We start from the raw sequence: 17,638 nt of genomic DNA, 5'->3' as shown, positions 1-17,638 counted from the left end.
TGTTTGTGTGATGTCTAATCAAATTAGATAATACAGGTACTACACAAGCCAAACACAAGTACGACAGGTAGAAAGAGATTTAAAAGAGTGGAGTGATTGTATCGGATTGTACAGTTAAGGTGATGGTGAGAGAGCTTTCGACTAATCCAGTTGATAGCTGCCAACCCTTCTCAACATCCTTCAACACATGGAGACACAAGCAACTGGAGATGGTGGTTTAAAAAAAAAAAGACTCAGCAGGTCAGGCTGCGGTGTGACCAGAACTATACACAGCAGTAGAGTTGCTGCCTTACAGCATCAAGGGACCCGGGTTCGATCCTGACTATGGGTGACAATAGACAATAGGTGCAGGAGTAGGCCGTTCGGCCCTTCGAGCCTGCACCGCCATTCAATGTGATCATGGCTGATCATCCTCAATCAGTACCCCGTTCCTGCCTTCTCCCCATATCCCCTGACTCCGCTATCCTTAAGAGCCCTATCTAGCTCTCTCTTGAACGTATCCAGTGAACCGTCCTCCACCGCCCTCTGAGGCAGAGAATTCCACAGACTCACAACTCTCTGTGAGAAAAAGTGTTTCCTCGTCTCTGTTCTAAATGGCTTACCCCTTATTCTTGCTGTTCGTATGCTCTCCCCGTGACTGCCTGGGATTTCTGTGGATTCAGGTCCCTACCACACTCAAAAGACGTACAGGTTTGTAGGTTAATTAGCTTCTGTATATTGTCCCTCGTGTGTAGTAGGATAGTGCTTGTCTACAGGGTGATCGCTGGTCAGTGCATACTCGGTGGGCAAGGGTATGATTCCACTATGTATGTCCAAACTCTAAAGATGCTAAATCCACACAGATAGCACCAGAAGTCAGGATCAAACTTCAAGTAACCCTTGCAAATATTGATTTCTCCAACTTCAAGTAACCCTTGCATGCATCCCCTCCCTCGCCGTCCCTCCCCCACCCTAGTCGTTATACTAGTTTCACTGTTGTCTTGATGATTTTCATTATCTTTAATACACGTTATCTCCTAGCCCACAGCCAACAATGGACCTTTTCCTTGATCATTGTCACTTTTTTGCATATCTTTCATTTGTTCTATATCTCTCCATATCATCATCAATATCTCTTGTTTCCCATTCCCCTGATTCTCAGTCTGAAGAAAGGTCTCGACCAAAACTTCACCTATTCCTTTTCACCAGAGATGGTGCCTGACCCGCTGAGTTACTCCAGCTTTTTGTGTCTTCCTTCGGGTGACTTGAGCTGTGATGTAGCTGCACTGCCTGCTGCTCCACTGTGATGCTGTTTATGTCTTCTCTTGTGTCTCTGTGACAAAATGTGTTTGCTAACCCCCCTGTGAAGTGCCCTGAAATATTCAGCTTGTTTATAAATCTGTTATTGTTCTTTTTGCTGATGCAGCATGAAACAATGGATATATTTGCTTAGCCTTTCATGAGAGTTCTTTCATCTTTTCCCAAAACAGAATTTTAAAGGCATAACACCAATATTGCTTTGCTGACTCTTAGGAAATGTACACCCTTATTAAAAAAAAATTGCCAACAGTGAGAGAAAAAGAATCAGAGAAAGAGGGACACCCACTGGAACCTAGCCAGGAATTAGATGCAAAAGTCTGTTTGCAAAACTCCCTCAATGAAGCCCATGGGATTGAAGGGAATGTATCAAGCAAAGATCATAGATCTTTGGTTTCAAGCCAGCTTCAATTTTGTTGGCTCAGCTACAGGAAGCAAAGGGTGATTAGTGGAGATCCATGGAACTGCAGACACTGGAATCTTGAGCAAAACACAAAGTCCTGGAGTAAGAAGGTACACAAAAATGCTGGAGAAACTCAGCGGGTGCAGCAGCATCTATGGAGCGAAGGAAATAGGCAACGTTTCGGCCCAAAACATTGCCTATTTCCTTCGCTCCATAGATGCTGCTGCACCCGCTGAGTTTCTCCAGCATTTTTGTGTACCTTCGATTTTCCAGCATCTGCAGTTCCTTCTTGAAGTCCTGGAGTAACTCAGGCAGCATCTGCGAAGAGAACAGGCAACATTTTGAGTCAGGGCCTTTCTTCAGCCTGTTTGTAGTAGGGGGAGATTAACTGTTGTGTGTTGCCTTGGTCTAATCTACTGTTCTGACAGTCTTGTGCTTGAGTATGATTGTGCCTATGTATAATAGGATTTTTACTGAACTGGAAGCAAAATAGGAATCTCACCGTACATAGGCACCTATGACAATAAAGTACCATTGAACCAACCATTGAACATTGAACATTGAAGATGACAATTGAGGTTCAGTTCAGTTTGTTTAGTTTATTGTCATGTGTACCGAGGTACAGTGAAAAGCTTTTTGTTGGGTTTTTGCTTTTTGAGATCATGTTTCTCAAACGCCTGTCCCCACCTTCCCGATGGCAGCAGCGAGTTGTGAGGGTGGCTAAGGTGGTGAGTGGATATTTGATGAAATAACCACCTTCTTGAGGCTGCTGAAAGACTCATCCATGCCTTCATCTCCTCCCGACTGGACTATTGCAACTCACCTCTCCTTGGCATCAGCTCCACCTACATCAACCGACTCCAACTGGTCCAGAACGCAGCCGCCCGACTCATCACCCACACCAAATCCTGGCATCACATCACTCCAGTCCTCAAACAACTTCACTGGCTTCCCATCTCCCACCGGATCACCTACAAAATCCTTATCCTCACCTACAAAGCCCTCCACCATCTGGCCCCCCCATATCTCACTGACCTCCTCTCCCCCTACCAACCCTCACGGTCCCTCAGATCCACATCAGCCGGTCTCCTCTCCATCCACAAGTCCAACCTCTGCAGTTTTGGGGACAGAGCCTTCTCCAGGGCAGCTCCCAGGCTCTGGAACTCCCTCCCCCAACTGATCCGCAATTCCGTGTCCCTCACCATCTTCCAGTCCCGCCTCAAGACCCATCTCTTCACCTCTGCCTATCCTTAGCCCCACGTCCCCCTCCCTTTTCATCTGTGCATTAATTGCCTCATATTGTGTTTTGAATTGAATTCTGTCTTTACTTTGTGTACTAGTCATGTCTCTACTATTTATTTCATTCCCCTTACATGTTTTTCCTCTACCTGCTAAATTTTTGTAAGGTGTCCTTGAGACTCTTGAAAGGCGCCCATATATAAAATTTATTATTATTATTATTATTACAAAACATTCTTGGCGAATATAATTTGATTTTGATTCTGATTCTGATCCTGATTCTGATTCTGATTCTGGTACTGATGTAACCAGCGTGAAGTTGTTACAAATATTGCCTGGAGGGGGCGGGTCCACGTAGTTGATGGACGGGAGGCGTGACCAATGGCTTGTGATGGGAGTGAGAGTGGGCGTGACCACCGGTTTGTGACGGCATGAAGGGGGCGGGTCTAAGACGTTGATGGACGGGAGACGTGACCAATGGCTTGTGACGGTGGTGAGAGAGGGCGGTAACCAGTCGTCGATGGACATAGTTTGTGACGCATGAAGGGGGCGTGACCCGTCGTTGATGGACAGAAGCAAAGATCTCCGCTATAGGATCTTTGGACAGAAGTAGTGACAGAAGCTTTTTGTGACGACATGAAGGGGGCAGGTCCAAGTCATTGATGGACAGTCAGACCGATCAACGGTCCGTGAGGGGAATGTCGGTGGGCGGCGCCAAGTCATCGATGAATAGGAGGCGTGACCAATAGTTGGTGACGCATAAAGGGGGTGTGATCAGTCGTTGATGGACTGAATGCCTGACCAATAGTTTATGAGCAGTGTGAAGGAGGGCGGGACAAACTCATGATTGGCAGAGGGGGTGACCAATGGTCAGTTAGGGGAGTGTCGGTGGGCTGATGAACGGGAGGCGTGGCCAGTGAATTGTGACGGCATGAAGGGGGGAGGGTCTCCGTAAATGCTTCATTGCGAGGCCCCCCCCGGGTGCGGTAGCGCCCGCCCGCCCCGCGCTCACAGTGAAACCGCCGCCGGCGTCGAGCGAGTCCGCCCGCCCGTCCCCGCGCTCACAGTGAAGCCGGCTCCGAGTGAGCGAGTCCGCCCGCGATGGAGACGGCGCCGCACCCCGTCAAACTCTACGTCTACGACCTCTCCCGCGGCCTCGCTCGACAGTTCAGCCCCTTCATGCTCGGTAAGTCATCGCCGGCAAGACGCGGCCGGCGCCGCAAATCGAGGCCCGGGGGGGGGCGGTTACCGTGTCTAGGCCGCGACGTGTATTTATATTTAAACAAATCATCTTTTATCTCGCATATGGCATATTCATTTGTTGCTGGACCATGTGGAGGATGAGCTGTCAAAGCTGATCCGTAAACCAGCACCTGTAAGAAGGAGCTGCAGGTGCTGGTTTACACCGAAGGTAGACACAAAACGCTGGAGTAACTCAGCGGGACAGGCAGCATCTCTGGAGAGAAGGAATGGGTGACGTTTCGGGTCGAGACCCTTCTTCCGTCTTGTGTTTTGTTTTGCTTTAAAATATAACGTGAACTGTATTGGAATCGAGCCCTGCTTTAATCGCTGCGTTAAATGGTGTTAACACGGCAGGTGTCAGTGCTACAATGATGAGCAAATGGTCGCACCGGGTGATGGAAGAAGGGTCCCGACCCGAAACATAAATTCTAGGCAGACAAAAATGTTGGAGAAACTCAGCGGGTCAAGGCAGCATCTATGGAGCGAAGGGATGGGTGACGTTTCGGGTCGAGACCCTTCTTCAGACTGATCATAAATTCTAGGATCAGATTAAGTTGACTGAATCAGATTAAGCACCTTCAAGTCTACTCTGCCATTCAATCACGGCTGATCTATCTTTCCCTCTCAGTCCCATTTTTCTGCCTTCTCCCTATATATATACCCCTGACACCTTGCCCCAAAACACTGTCCATTCCCCTCCACAGATGCTGCCTGTCCCTCTGAGTGACTCCAGCAGTCCCATGTTTTTTAACCAGGATTGAGAGTTCATTTCATGTGTCAGAGGTCATTGTCCTTTCGCTCTTCCATGACTCTTTCCCCTTTGCTAATCTACTTGGCATCACCATCGAAACAGCTGGCAAAAGATTATTTGGACCATCCCTGCAACTTTGTCTGAAAACTTTAATATCTGAAAAGGGAAAGCGAAAGCCAATGTGAAGAGGACTGCCACGTATTTCTTGAATTTTCTTTTTTAACAGCTTTCATGTTAAAAAGAACTCGGCCCCTAACTCTCTTGCTAGGTAGTATTCTGCAAAAGGGAGAAAAGTGCTATTCTGTTTGTTTGATCCCAAAATCGTAACCAATTTTGACACAAAAAGAAACTGGAACTTTCTTCTAATCAGTATTTGCATTTTATGATTTTTTTTCCCCTTAGAGTGGAAAATGACTTGTGTGACTTATTTGCAATATTACTGACTATAGATTAGTAGCTGCGTTGTATTCATTCACAGAATAGTCATTGTATTCGTATAGCAACATGAACGGAGATCTCGGTTTGAACAGTCCAACGCTTCCCTTTCAGCCATCAAGAGTAGCTTAATCATTGTTCACTGCTTCACGTGTGATTGCGCTGGAAGCAATATAGCTTCTGTAAAACTGTCTCTGTACCTCAGAATAACTTGTGGATAAAGTTCCTTCGGATGTCTCTTTTTTGAAAGTCATAATAAGACTTTAGACTGAACCATTGACTTTATAGAACAAGAATAAGGTCTGCCTCATACTCTGGATAGCTTACAACCCAACTGCATGAATGTTGAATTCACCAATTTTAGGTGATTTCTATCAAATCCCCAAACCTTTTTTTCCCCTTGCCCCACCTGGACACCTGCCTATTTCTCCTCGTACCTCCACCCTGACCCCTTCCCCTCCTGATACCTTCCTTCCCCTCCTGATACTTTCCTTCTGTTATTATCTTCTGTTCATATCTCTGGCATTTGTTCCACCTATCTGCCTGACAACCCCCTCCTCGCCTGTGTTAACATATTTCCAGCCACACTTTGTCCCGTCTCTCTGCTTTTTGCAGCTTTCTTCTCTCTCACCCCATCCCCACAATCAGTCTGAAGATGGGACTGGTCCTGAAACGTCACCTATCCATGTTCCCCAGAAATATTGCCTGACCTGCTGAGTTACTCAGCACTTTGTGCCCCTATGTCTGCCTTCCTGTCAGTTGCAGCTCTTGGTTGTCATTCAACAACATTTCCTTACTGTTTTAAAAGAAAAGCCATAAAAAGAAACTTGACAGCTCTTGCATTCTACTTTTTTATGGATCCATTTTTATTTTTTAAATCTCTTAATTATTCCCTGTAGATCTACAGTTTTAGCCTTCTAGATACTTATTCATCAGCCAGAGGCCCTGCACTCTTTTTTTTAAAGATTCGTATCACTGCTATGACAGGGCATGATCACAGTGGATTGGCATTTGACCTGTGTGAGTGAACCTGACGCAAATAGCATCAGGTGGAATTTCCCTGTTCTGGAACTGGCCAGGCACTATTTGTCAATGAACTTCTCGTCCCAATTACAAATTGTGAGCAGAACAATGTAAATGGGTGAGAGGAACAGGAAGGTACAGTTTCTTTAAGGAAATGGTGGAACATTTAAAGGAATGTGCAGGAATGAACTGCAGATGCTGGTTTAAACCTAGACACAAAAAGCTGGAGTAACTCAGCGGGACAGGCAGCATCTCCGGAGAGAAGGAATGGGTGACGTTTCGGGTCACGAAAAATAGTTTAATGGGATAATTATAGAACTTAGGACCACAGATCATCTGGAGAATGTTAATCGATGGGCAAGTGATTAAAACCATGACTGTGTATAGATGGTCAGATTCAGAGGAGTAAATGAACAAGTGGGGTGAAGGACTCTGGGGCAAGTTGGGCATCTGCAAATCCTACAATATTAACTTTAACAACAACATTCATTTTCTTAGTATCTTTAAAATAACAAAGATCTATCCTTGCCCCTCAGAGTTGTTAAGAAATATTATGTAGTCACTAAAAGTTATTTTTGGGGTAGTGATCCAAACCTTGGCCAAATGACTGAAAAGTACAGTGAATTTATAGATCGACTGGGATGTTAAAGGGAATGGAGAAGAGAGAAAAGAGGTGGAGAGGTTTAAAGGAGGAGAGACACCGCTGTATGCGATTCTTTGGGCTACAACAAGATAGAACATTGGAAGGATGCGTAGGAAGGAACTGCAGATGCTGGTTTAAACTAAAAATAGACAGATCTGGAGTAACTCAGCGGGACGGGCAGCATCTCTGGAGAAAAGGAATGGGTGACGTTTCGAGACGAGCCTCTTCTTCAGACTGAAGGTTCTCGACCTGAAACGTCACCCAGAGATGCTGTCTGTCCCGCTGAGTGACTGAAGAAGGGTCTCTACCCGAAACGTCACCCATTCCTCTCCAGAGATGCTGCCTGTCCCGCTGAGTTACTCCAGCTTTTTGTGTCTATCTAGAACAATGGAAGTGCAGGTCTGGGAATATCTAGGTCATGGTGATGACGAAATTGCTGGCCATGTTGAAAGGGGCACTGGGTTGTAGATTGCCATTGTCACAATCATGGGTTATCAATGATATCGAGCAGAGTCAACACAGTGCTACTGCAACAGTGTAAACCAGGACAAAGCAATTCATTAGAACTGAATGAGAAGGGCAGATTTCGGAGGCTGCTAATTGTTCAAGGACTTGGAAAGGGAAGATTTGAAAGGTTGTAGCTGTTAGAAACAGATTCTTCCCTGGGGAATGTGATATCGGCAGGTCTGAAATGGGACTATCTCGGAGAACTGTCAATACTAAGTAACATGGAGGCTGAGAAGGGAAGTTGTCAATACTGTGGCTTCATTTCATTTTGAAGAGATGCGAGGCAGGTTGGTCAGGTAAGCATTGGGACAGTTCAGGTAACAAATGCACAGTTGAAAGTTTTGGTGATAAACTGAAGCAAATGGAGACAACTGATGCTTTGACGGTTGAACGGAACCACCTTTGTGTGAAGGGATGTGGAGTTGCAAACTGAGCTTGAGATTGTGTGGGATGCCAAGGTTGCAACTGGTTTGGTTGAGCCGCAGTCAACTTTATTTTCCAGGTAACTTTAAAGACTTATTATCTATTTGGAGAAGTTGATTAAAAAAAATTAAAAAGATAACCTGAAGTGCACTAGAGCGTTAAATTATGAAAGCAGTTTGCATAACCTTGGCTTGTATTGGCTTGAAAGTAAGCATGCAGGTACAGCAGGCAGTGAAGAAAGCTAATGTCCTTCATTGCGAAAGGATTTGCGTTTAGGAGCAAGGAGGTCCTACTGCAGTTGTACTGGGCCCTGGTGAGACCTGGAGTATTGTGCCATTTTGGTCTCTTAATTTGAGGAAGGACATTATTGCTATTGAGGGAGTGCAGGGTAGGTTCACCAGGTTAATTCCCGGGATGGCGGGGCTGACATATGATGAAAGAATGCGTCGACTTGGCTTGTATTCACTGGAATTTAGAAGGATGAGTGGGGATCTTATAGAAACATATAAAATTGGATTGGACAGGCAAAATGCATGAAAAATCTTCCTGATGTTGGGGGAGTCCAGAACCAGGGGTCATAGTTTAAGAATAAGGAGTAGGCCAATTAGGACTGAGATGAGGAAAAACTTCTTCACCCAGAGAATTGTGAATCTGGAATTTTCTGCCACGTAACGCAGTGGAGGCCAATTCACTGGATGTTTTCAAGAGAGAGTTAGATTTGGCTCATGGGGCTAAAGGAATCAAGGGATATGGAGGAAAAAGCAGGAACGAGGTACTGATTTTAGATGATCCACCGTGATCATATTGAATAGATCATGTTGGCTCGAAGTGCCGAATGGCGTATTTTTCTATGTTTCTATGTTCTATTCACTTGAGTGTTGCAGATTGGGGGAGGGGGAGAAGCTGTAACTGTTAACGGGTATTTAGAAGGATGGATATGTGCTGTGGGAATAAAGAATGGGGTCACTTCAAAAGAAGAGCTAGGTCTTGATAAAGTGAATCGGGAAGCAATTTCTTCCTCGTCGAAAGGAAGGAAAAATCTGCAGCACTTTCTCCAAAGAGGTGGGGATCCTAGGGTAAAGGTATCAATAAATTTGTGTTGGGTCATGGAGGAATAATTAATTTGTTGGCCTAATTGAAAGGTAGAACAAGCCCAGGGGTGAAGGACCTACTTTCTATATCTAGTTTATTGTCCACATAAAGATAGCAGTCCTTTAATCATGAAGGGAATATTTTGTGTACTAAGGAAAACGTTCTGGCAAAAGAGGGACCAGTTGTTGCTCCAGTAAATCAAATTTATTTAAAATAAACCCAGAGGTGTGGTCCATAAGCAAGTTTTGATTCGGGGATCATTAGCTGAGGAAGTGCATGCACATTTGGTGTATTATTATGTAATGCAACCAGTGAAGTGGAAGAACAATTGCGTTCAACCTAACCTGTTTTACTATTGGATGTGTTTCCTGGTTATTATGGTCTGTGCTCCTCATTGTTTGCAACACAGGCTGTAATGGGCCCTATTGAAAAATGATGCTATGAATTAGTATTAATCATAATCCACAACAAGCAAAAGTAACCAAAATCTCACCTGAATCTAATTCACATACACTGTATTGGGTACAGTTCTGTGGTAATGGTGACGGATAAAACCGTATTGTGTTGTATATTGTACTGCACAATTCATCTATTTTGCACTAGTAATCTGGCAATTTCAAATTGAAGTCTCACTGTGGCCACCTGTGAATTTGAAAAATCATTTACAAAAATGTCAGGAAGTAAAAAGTGTGACAACAAATATATCTCCATTGACATTTCATCCTGCCTCTTGTGCTTGGTATGGTATCTGCATGGCTCTAACTGGACAATGATTGTTCATTCCAAGCTGCGCTTTTAAGATATCCTGGCAAACTGTCCAGCTGTATGAAACTGACAAGCAGGTTGCACACCATAGGGGAAAGCATGGGTGGTCAAAACATGTTGAGGGTGAGGACACATTCATGACTATTCAAGTCAGTGACATAGCTTGAGATTCAGGTGACTCTTTAGTAACTTTTCTCCTACCTCACCCATGCTGAGGTTCACAGGCACCTACAGCTATCAGAACCTTGCCTTGATGGTCATTTGTAAAGAGCAAGTGACCACAGATTGAATCAAGGTAATATGTCAATCTGCCATGTCTCCTATCATTTTCAATTTAAAGCTCCCATCAGAATGGCCACTCTGTTAATATTTTGGAGGCTAAAAGTACATGTCCACAAGTACCTCTGTTGTAGAAGAGAATGAATATTAAAAGAACTTACTTTAAAAAAGTATATGTAAATCTGATATTTCTCACCTGCTAATGTTCTCATTTTAAATTAATTAAGCCAGGACCAGAGTTAAGTGCTTCTTGAACTATAATCCTTTCTTCAACTCTAAGTGCATCATTCCACACTCATTTTCGGCATTTCCTTTTCAAGAATCTTGAATCACTAAAATTCCACATCTACTTTTCTTTCTCTTATTACTATAATCTACCCATTAAAACCTATACCATGTTTTGCCTAATTAATTGTCTCCCTTTTTCTTCAAAATAGCTTTGATCCTTTAATCAAGGATCAAGAATAAAGACTAATGCCTATGTATTACATTTTATATGATGATTATCTGATACTTACCCATCATTAGTCATGGCTCTGAGTATAGGAGCGTGAAGGTTACACTTGAAATGTGCACCGTTCCAGCCACAGCAATACTTTCTAGTAACGGGATTATTGATTTTGTGAGGGATTTACGATGACATTGCTGAGAATGAAAATCTGTAGCCATGGGGAAGGATTGGATAAGCCTGAGTTTTTTTAATTTGAAACGGTGTTTGCCGAGAGGGAGATATAATTGTGATATAAAATTGAGGGGAGAGATGGTGAATAGAAGGGCCTTATAATTCTGTTCATCAATTGCTGTTTTTTTCTTGTCTTAAACAGGAAAACAACTTGATGGAATATGGTGAGTTAATTCGTTTTCATTTTTCAAAATATTTTATCTGTAATAGTGTTGTTTATGAACCTATATTTTAATATATTAAAAATCTTTTGTTTCTGGTCCTCTCAGGCATACTGCAATAGTTGTGAACGGAGAAGAGTTCTTCTATGGTTCTGGTGGAATCGCGAACTGTCAGCCGGTAAGTGTATTCTTATCTTTTACAGAAATATTTCCTTCGGTATAGACTCGCTCTGTTTCAACTGATTTACTGGTTGGTGTTAAGACACTTGCAGGCAGAAATCCTGCCATCTAGCCAATGCAGCACCTCTGGACAAAACTCCCATCCAGCCCAAGTGGGCAAACGTGACCTTGAACCACTCATTATTTTCTAATGGTAGAAACATAGAAAATAGGTGCCAGGAGTACGCCATTCGGCCCTTCGAGCCAGCACTGCCATTCAATATGATTATGGCTGATCATCCAAAATCAGCACCCCAGTAGTTAAAACTTCTACCTTCCTTTTTTAAAAGAAATATTTTAGAAAATTAAGGAGACAGTCTCCATTTCTCTCCTACACCATGGAGTTCTGCTCTGGTGATCTATTACCCCATCAGTAAAATACAAAATGCTAGTGACATCTGCCCCTGCTTGTTTCTATAGATGCACGGGTACTTGTTTCCCTACCTTGATTCCACCCAACAAACACAACATCCGCCTGAAATTTGTGTCCACATCTTTTGGTCCAGGTAGTTCTGCTATAATGCGATAGTTTCATTCTTAAGTAAACTCGGGTTACAGAAAATCGTGTTGTAAAAACAGTCGTGTCAATGGAGAGAACGGGGTTTCAGACTCTGACTCTACACCAGTTATTTTTCTCCCCCATGGGATTTTTAGAAATGAAGGCTCCTGTTTAATAGAGGCAGTTCTGCTATTCCGACTAGTCTGAAGAAGGGTCTTGTCCCGAAACGTCACCCATTACTTCGCTCCAGAGATTCTGCCTGTCCCGCTGAGTTACTCCAGCATTTTATGTCTCTCTTTGGTTTAATCATCTGCAGTTCTTTCCTACATAGTTCTGCTTCCATAATGCAAATTGGATATAACGCGATCAATGAATTGGGAAACGGTATTTGCATTACGCTCGGCTAATTGGTTATAACTGTTGGAAATTGGCAAGCAGAATAAATTGCTCTTGGCAGACACCATTGTCTCTTAAGAACACAACTGCTACTTGCACCACAGGTGGTCATTACAATTGACAAGCACTCCACTTCTATTGACTCATGTGCAATGTTACTCTATTAAACAAAGTACACACAGCCTGTAGTATTTTCAGGAACAGATATAAACCCGTAACTTAATATAACTAGTTTTGAAAATCCTGTGGGGAAAAATAACTCTTATTGGACCCTGAAACTCTAGTCCCTAAGCCCCTTTATCACCATTGAAACAGTTGTTTTTATAACCCGATTTTTTTAATTTATTTTTTTGCATCTGTAGTTGTTTGTTTCTATTTTGTATGACATGAGATTTCTTGGAAATGCGACTATCACATTGCAGCAGACAACTTTTTATTTTTTTTAATTTAATTTTATTATTTTATTTTATTACTGCAAGCTAAAAGTACTAATCGGCCGTAAAGGGGCGGCATACCAATAGAGTTGCTGCCTTATAGCGCCAGAGATCCGGGGTCGATCCTGACCCCGTCGTCTGTAAAGAGTTAGCATGTTCTCCCTGAGACAGCATGGGTTTTATCCGGGTGCTCCGGTTTTCTCCCACACTCCAAAGATGTGCGGGTTTGTAAGTTAATTGTCTTCTGTAAATTATCCCTAGTGTGTCGGATAGTGCTAGTGAATAGGTCATCACAGGTCGGCATGAACTTGGTGGGCCAAAGGGCTTGTTTCCACGCTGTATCTCTAAACTAAACTAAAAACTAAACAGTTACATTGTTTAGTAGTGTATCATTGCACAAGTGTCAATAGAAGTGATTTGTCAATTACTGAATTAAAGTCTGAAGAAGGGTCTCACTCCGAAACATCACCCATTCTCTCCAGAGTTGCTGCCTGAGTTACTCCAGCATTGTGTCTATCTTTTGTTAATTTCAATAGCCACCTACAGTGAAACCTTTTAACTGTATTCTTATGAGACCAAGGGTATTATGGAAATAGTTTTTTTTCACTGCGACTTTTTTTTAACCAAGACATGTTTCATCGCCTCTCAATTTCCAACGTAACTATTAAGTGAGTCTACAGTTAGCAATCAAAACCACTTCATATCCAACCATAATACAAAAATGTTCCAAATTTCATCAGTCCTGTTATGTGCAAATTCACATTATGGCTGAACATGCATTATTTCAGAACTATCTGTACTTTCTTATTTAATGTTCAAAACAACTGTGGCAGAACTGTGCAGTTATCAAGTTCAGGAATCCTAGCCAATTTCCTTTTCCCTGACCAGGATATTGAGCAGACAGCTCTCCTGGGATGAGCTAATTCGGCATAAACATGAGAATGGAGAGTAGATTACAGAATATAAATGTGGTAATGAGATTGATGGGATTGCTCTAAGAGCTGACATGGGCTTCCTCCTGTGTCATGAGGTAATGTGAGTCGTTTTGGTTCCATGTGACCGACAGAGGGAGCGCTATTTTGGAAAGAAATATCGCATTGTTGTCTCCACACCTTGCATCGTTGCATTCCTTTAGGTTTACTGCCCCCGTGCAGTGGTTGCCGGTCGAGAATCATTTGAAAATTTGATTCCAGTTCTTGTTGGCTCTTCTCTTCCCACAAATTACTGGGAAATGGTGGTGATATCCAGGGATAGGGTGATAAGCACAACATTTGTACCCTTGTTGGATCCAATTACACCTTTGTGCCATGTTGTCTTATTTATCTTTATTCGATTCCCAGGGTGGGACCTTGCTTGGACCACCAGACACTGTTGTTGATCTTGGTACCACAGAAGTAACTGAGGAATTAATCATGGACTATTTAACATCTTTGGGAGAGTCGTCCTTCAGGTTAGTCCCTAGTTGTTTCTTGTGTTCTCGAAACACAGACGTGGTATACCCTAGCACCATGTAGTTTTGAGCAGAGGCATAATACCTACCCCTCTTGTCGGTGCCCATCTGTTACTTATGAGGCTTTGACCCGTCTTTTTCCAGCTTCTCCCCTCCTAACACAATGACGGAAGGAGGGTCACGACCCAAAACGACGCCTATCTATTTCCTCCACAGATGCTGCCTTATCCTCTGAGATATTCCAGAACCTTGTGATTTGCTCAAGTTTCCAGCATTTGCGGTTTCTTGTGTCTCCACAAGAACATCCAAATGTCTTTTAGCAACGTGAACAGTGCCAAAATGTACAAATTTTTTTTTTTAAATCAAAAAAATCTAGGTTTTATGCACCTTTTGTTAATTTCAATAGCCACCTATAGTGAAACTGGTAACTGTATTCGTAAGAGACAAGGGTATTATCGATATAGTTTTTTTTTCACTGCGACGTTTTTTTACCAAGACATGTTTCATTGCCTCTCAATTTCCAACTATTAAGTGGGTCTACAGTTAGCAATCAAAACCACTTCATATCCAAAAATGTTGCCATCTGCCGCATTATAAATCCATATAGAATCTGGGGATGTGAATGTTATACCTTGCTGCCATTGAGGAATTGCATGCCACAGAAGACTGAACAGCATTTATTAAAAGGGTTTGGCCTGAAATGTTGCCCATTTCCTTCGCTCCATAGATGCTGCCTCACCCACTGAGTTTCTCCAGCACTTTTGTCAACCTAGCATTTATTAAAAGCCTTTTTATCATAATCTTGTCTTGAAAATGTTGACTCACCATGGGAAAGTTCCACAAGAATTGCTTTATCTGCTGCAGATTTTGATTGATTGAATTAGATTTTGATTGATCACATTAAACAGGGCTTCGAATAACACATGCCATTTCCTCCACCTGTCACCGTCAGTCTGCTGGAGTTCTCCAGCACCATTTTAATTGTAACTTCTATTTCTCATGTTGAGACACGGGCAGATATGCCATTTCAAATATTTATTGCGCTTGCACTCTTCATGTTTTGTTTAGTTTAGAGATACAGTGCCAAAAGCAGTCCCTTCGGCCCACCGAGTCCACACCGACCAGCGATACCTGCACATTAACACTATCCAACACACACACCAGGGACAATTTTTACATTTATTCCAAGCCAATTAACCTAGAAAACCTGTACATCTTTGGAGTGTGGTAGGAAATTAAAGATTTCGGGGAAATCCCAATCAGTCACGCGGAGAAAGTACAAACTCCGTACAGACAGCACCTGTAGTCGGGATCAAACCTGGGTCTCTGGTGCTGCAAGCGCTGTAAGGCAGCAACTCTACCGCTGTGCCACCGTGCCGCCCGCTCTTTAGTCTTCAAAGGACGATGAAAAGATGCAACCAACCCATCTCCTTTTCAAGTTCAAGTGAGTTTATTGTCATTTGTCCCTGATAGGACAATGAAATTCTTGCTTTGCTTGGCACACAGTACATAGTAGGCATTTACTACAAAACAGATCAGTGTGTCCATATACCACAATATAAATATATACACACATAAACAAATAAACTGATAAAGTGTAAATAGCAGATAATGGGCTACCAATAATCAGAGTTTTGTCCGAGCCAGGTTTAATAGCCTGATGGCTGTGGGGAAGTAGCTATTCCTGAACCTGGTTGTTGCAGTCGTCAGGCTCCTGTACCTTCTACCTGAGGTAGCAGGGAGATGAGTGTGTGGCCAGGATGGTGTGGGTCTCTGATGATACTGCCAGCATTTTTGAGGCAGCGACTTCACACTTGGCCACCAGACCCGCTGAGTTACTTCAGCATTTTGTGTCTATCTTTGGTTTAAACCAACATCTGCAGTTCCTTCCTACACATGAATACCATAACAATTGAAATGTTGCCAAAGAGATCTCTTTCTGGGCATCTTAACTTCTACTTGACCTGATTAACTGTTGTGTGGAAACTTTAACTTCAGCCTTTTTGCCGTCCACAGGGGAGAATGCTACAAGCTTTTTGAACATAACTGCAATACCTTCAGTAATGAAGTGGCCCAGTTTCTCACTGGAAAGAAGATTCCATCCTACATCACAGACCTGCCTTCTGAGGTTTTATCAACGTGAGTACATGTTGCCCTTGTTTTTTTGTTATTCTGCTATTTGCTGTGTTCACTTCTGAATGCACTGTTCTGCATTGGGGCACTGCAGGACTTTAAAGACTCGGGGAGCAAAAGTAGCATTTATCTGATCTAAGCAGACCCAAGTTCCTGAGTTTGGCCTGTTGGCTCCACACAATTAGGCAAAATATCTCTGGTCTAGGGAGGGGGGTCAGTAGGCTTATCTGCCTGTGTGGATTCACTATCCATACCGCAATACAATGATCAACACTAGAAATTGTGGATGTATGTGAGCTATGATGGCCCTCTTTTGTTATAGTTGAATTTAACCTACAGCATGGAGGCAGGCCATTCGGCCCACCGAGACTACACAGACCACTGATCACCCATTCACATAAGTTCTAAGTTATCTCACTCACACACACACGCCATTTTAACAAAAAAAAAGGGCCAATTCATCTATAATCCTGCATGTCTTTGAGTAGCTGGCAGCATTGCCTGCATTCACTCTAGGGCACAGTAATGTTAAACCACCTGTTCCCAAGAGACCTATATCCTAGTGAGGTATTTGTGCCTCTGAATGGAAGAGTGAAAATGAACAACAAAGACTAACTCTGGACTTTTTCTATGTTGCTCTCTCTCCCTCCCTCTCTCCTCTTTGTTTTCAGTCCTTTTGGTCAACTCATTAAGCCAATCCTCGACTCTGTCCAGATTCAACCAGTGGCAGGAACCAGCATCAATGAGAATAATCGGAGCTAATAGAAGCAACTCCGAGAGCTGCTGTCCGTGAAGACACGTGGTCACCAGCCTCGCAGAACTAAACAGTGATCGCAAGAAAAATGAAGATTTCTCTTCAAGTATCTTTCATCATACCTAACATGTTGAAAAGTGGTAGAAAGTTTCTTTTCTAAAATCTGTTTGAAAAAGTGCATATACATTGTACACATACTTTACTGAACTTTATAGTGCAATATTTCAATTTTCATGGCCCTTTGTCAGCTGTCTTTGAGTGAATGATGTTACTAGGCACTCATGTGACTTTGCATTCTTTCTTGCAATACAATATTTTTACCCCTATCATCACCTGTCCTCTGGATTCTTCCTAAAATATACCAGCACCTTGGACTTGTTGGTGTTTATCCACTGTAGTGCCAGTATCATTGCCAATGCTTTGAACAATGCAAGGGATAACCTTTCCAGTATTGCCACTGGAGTTATTACTGAATAAATGTGTTCCATAATACTGATTGTGGGGAGGGTAATGTAATTTCAGTCATTATTGCACTTTCATGTCTTAGTTGCTTGACTCAACTTGCTGACCATTTGTATCTTGCTCTGACACGGTGCCATTGATGGAATTTGTTCCAGACTCCATTGTTCTGGAGGTTTCCGATGTCCCCTTCAGTTCAGGATTTTTTACCTTGTCTACCGTTACATCTTGTTGAAGACAGGCCTCTGCGTGCCTTTCCTTCTGGTACAGTTTGTCGGCATTAACTATTTCCATCCCAGTGACATCTTAACGTTCACAGTACAAATCCGTATGAAGTATGGACTAAATTTTAG

General features: G+C 42.9%; 1 protein-coding gene across 1 annotated transcript; it reads left to right on the top strand.

The window, feature by feature from the left end:
• Window positions 1–3,915: 3,915 nt before the first annotated feature.
• Window positions 3,916–17,322, top strand: desi1 (desumoylating isopeptidase 1). The gene is made up of 6 exons (XM_033013528.1): window positions 3,916–4,124; window positions 10,923–10,944; window positions 11,050–11,119; window positions 13,830–13,939; window positions 15,956–16,078; window positions 16,744–17,322. The coding sequence occupies exons 1-6, from the start codon at window positions 4,040–4,042 to the stop codon at window positions 16,832–16,834; spliced, it is 501 nt and encodes a 166-aa protein (XP_032869419.1). The 5' UTR covers window positions 3,916–4,039; the 3' UTR covers window positions 16,835–17,322.
• The last annotated feature ends 316 nt before the right edge of the window (window positions 17,323–17,638 follow it).

This window comes from Amblyraja radiata, chromosome 38 (assembly GCF_010909765.2).
Source record: "Amblyraja radiata isolate CabotCenter1 chromosome 38, sAmbRad1.1.pri, whole genome shotgun sequence".
NCBI classification, from domain to species: Eukaryota; Metazoa; Chordata; class Chondrichthyes; order Rajiformes; family Rajidae; genus Amblyraja; species Amblyraja radiata.
Note: the sequence above shows the minus strand (reverse complement) of the source record. Positions and strands in the feature narration are given on the sequence as shown.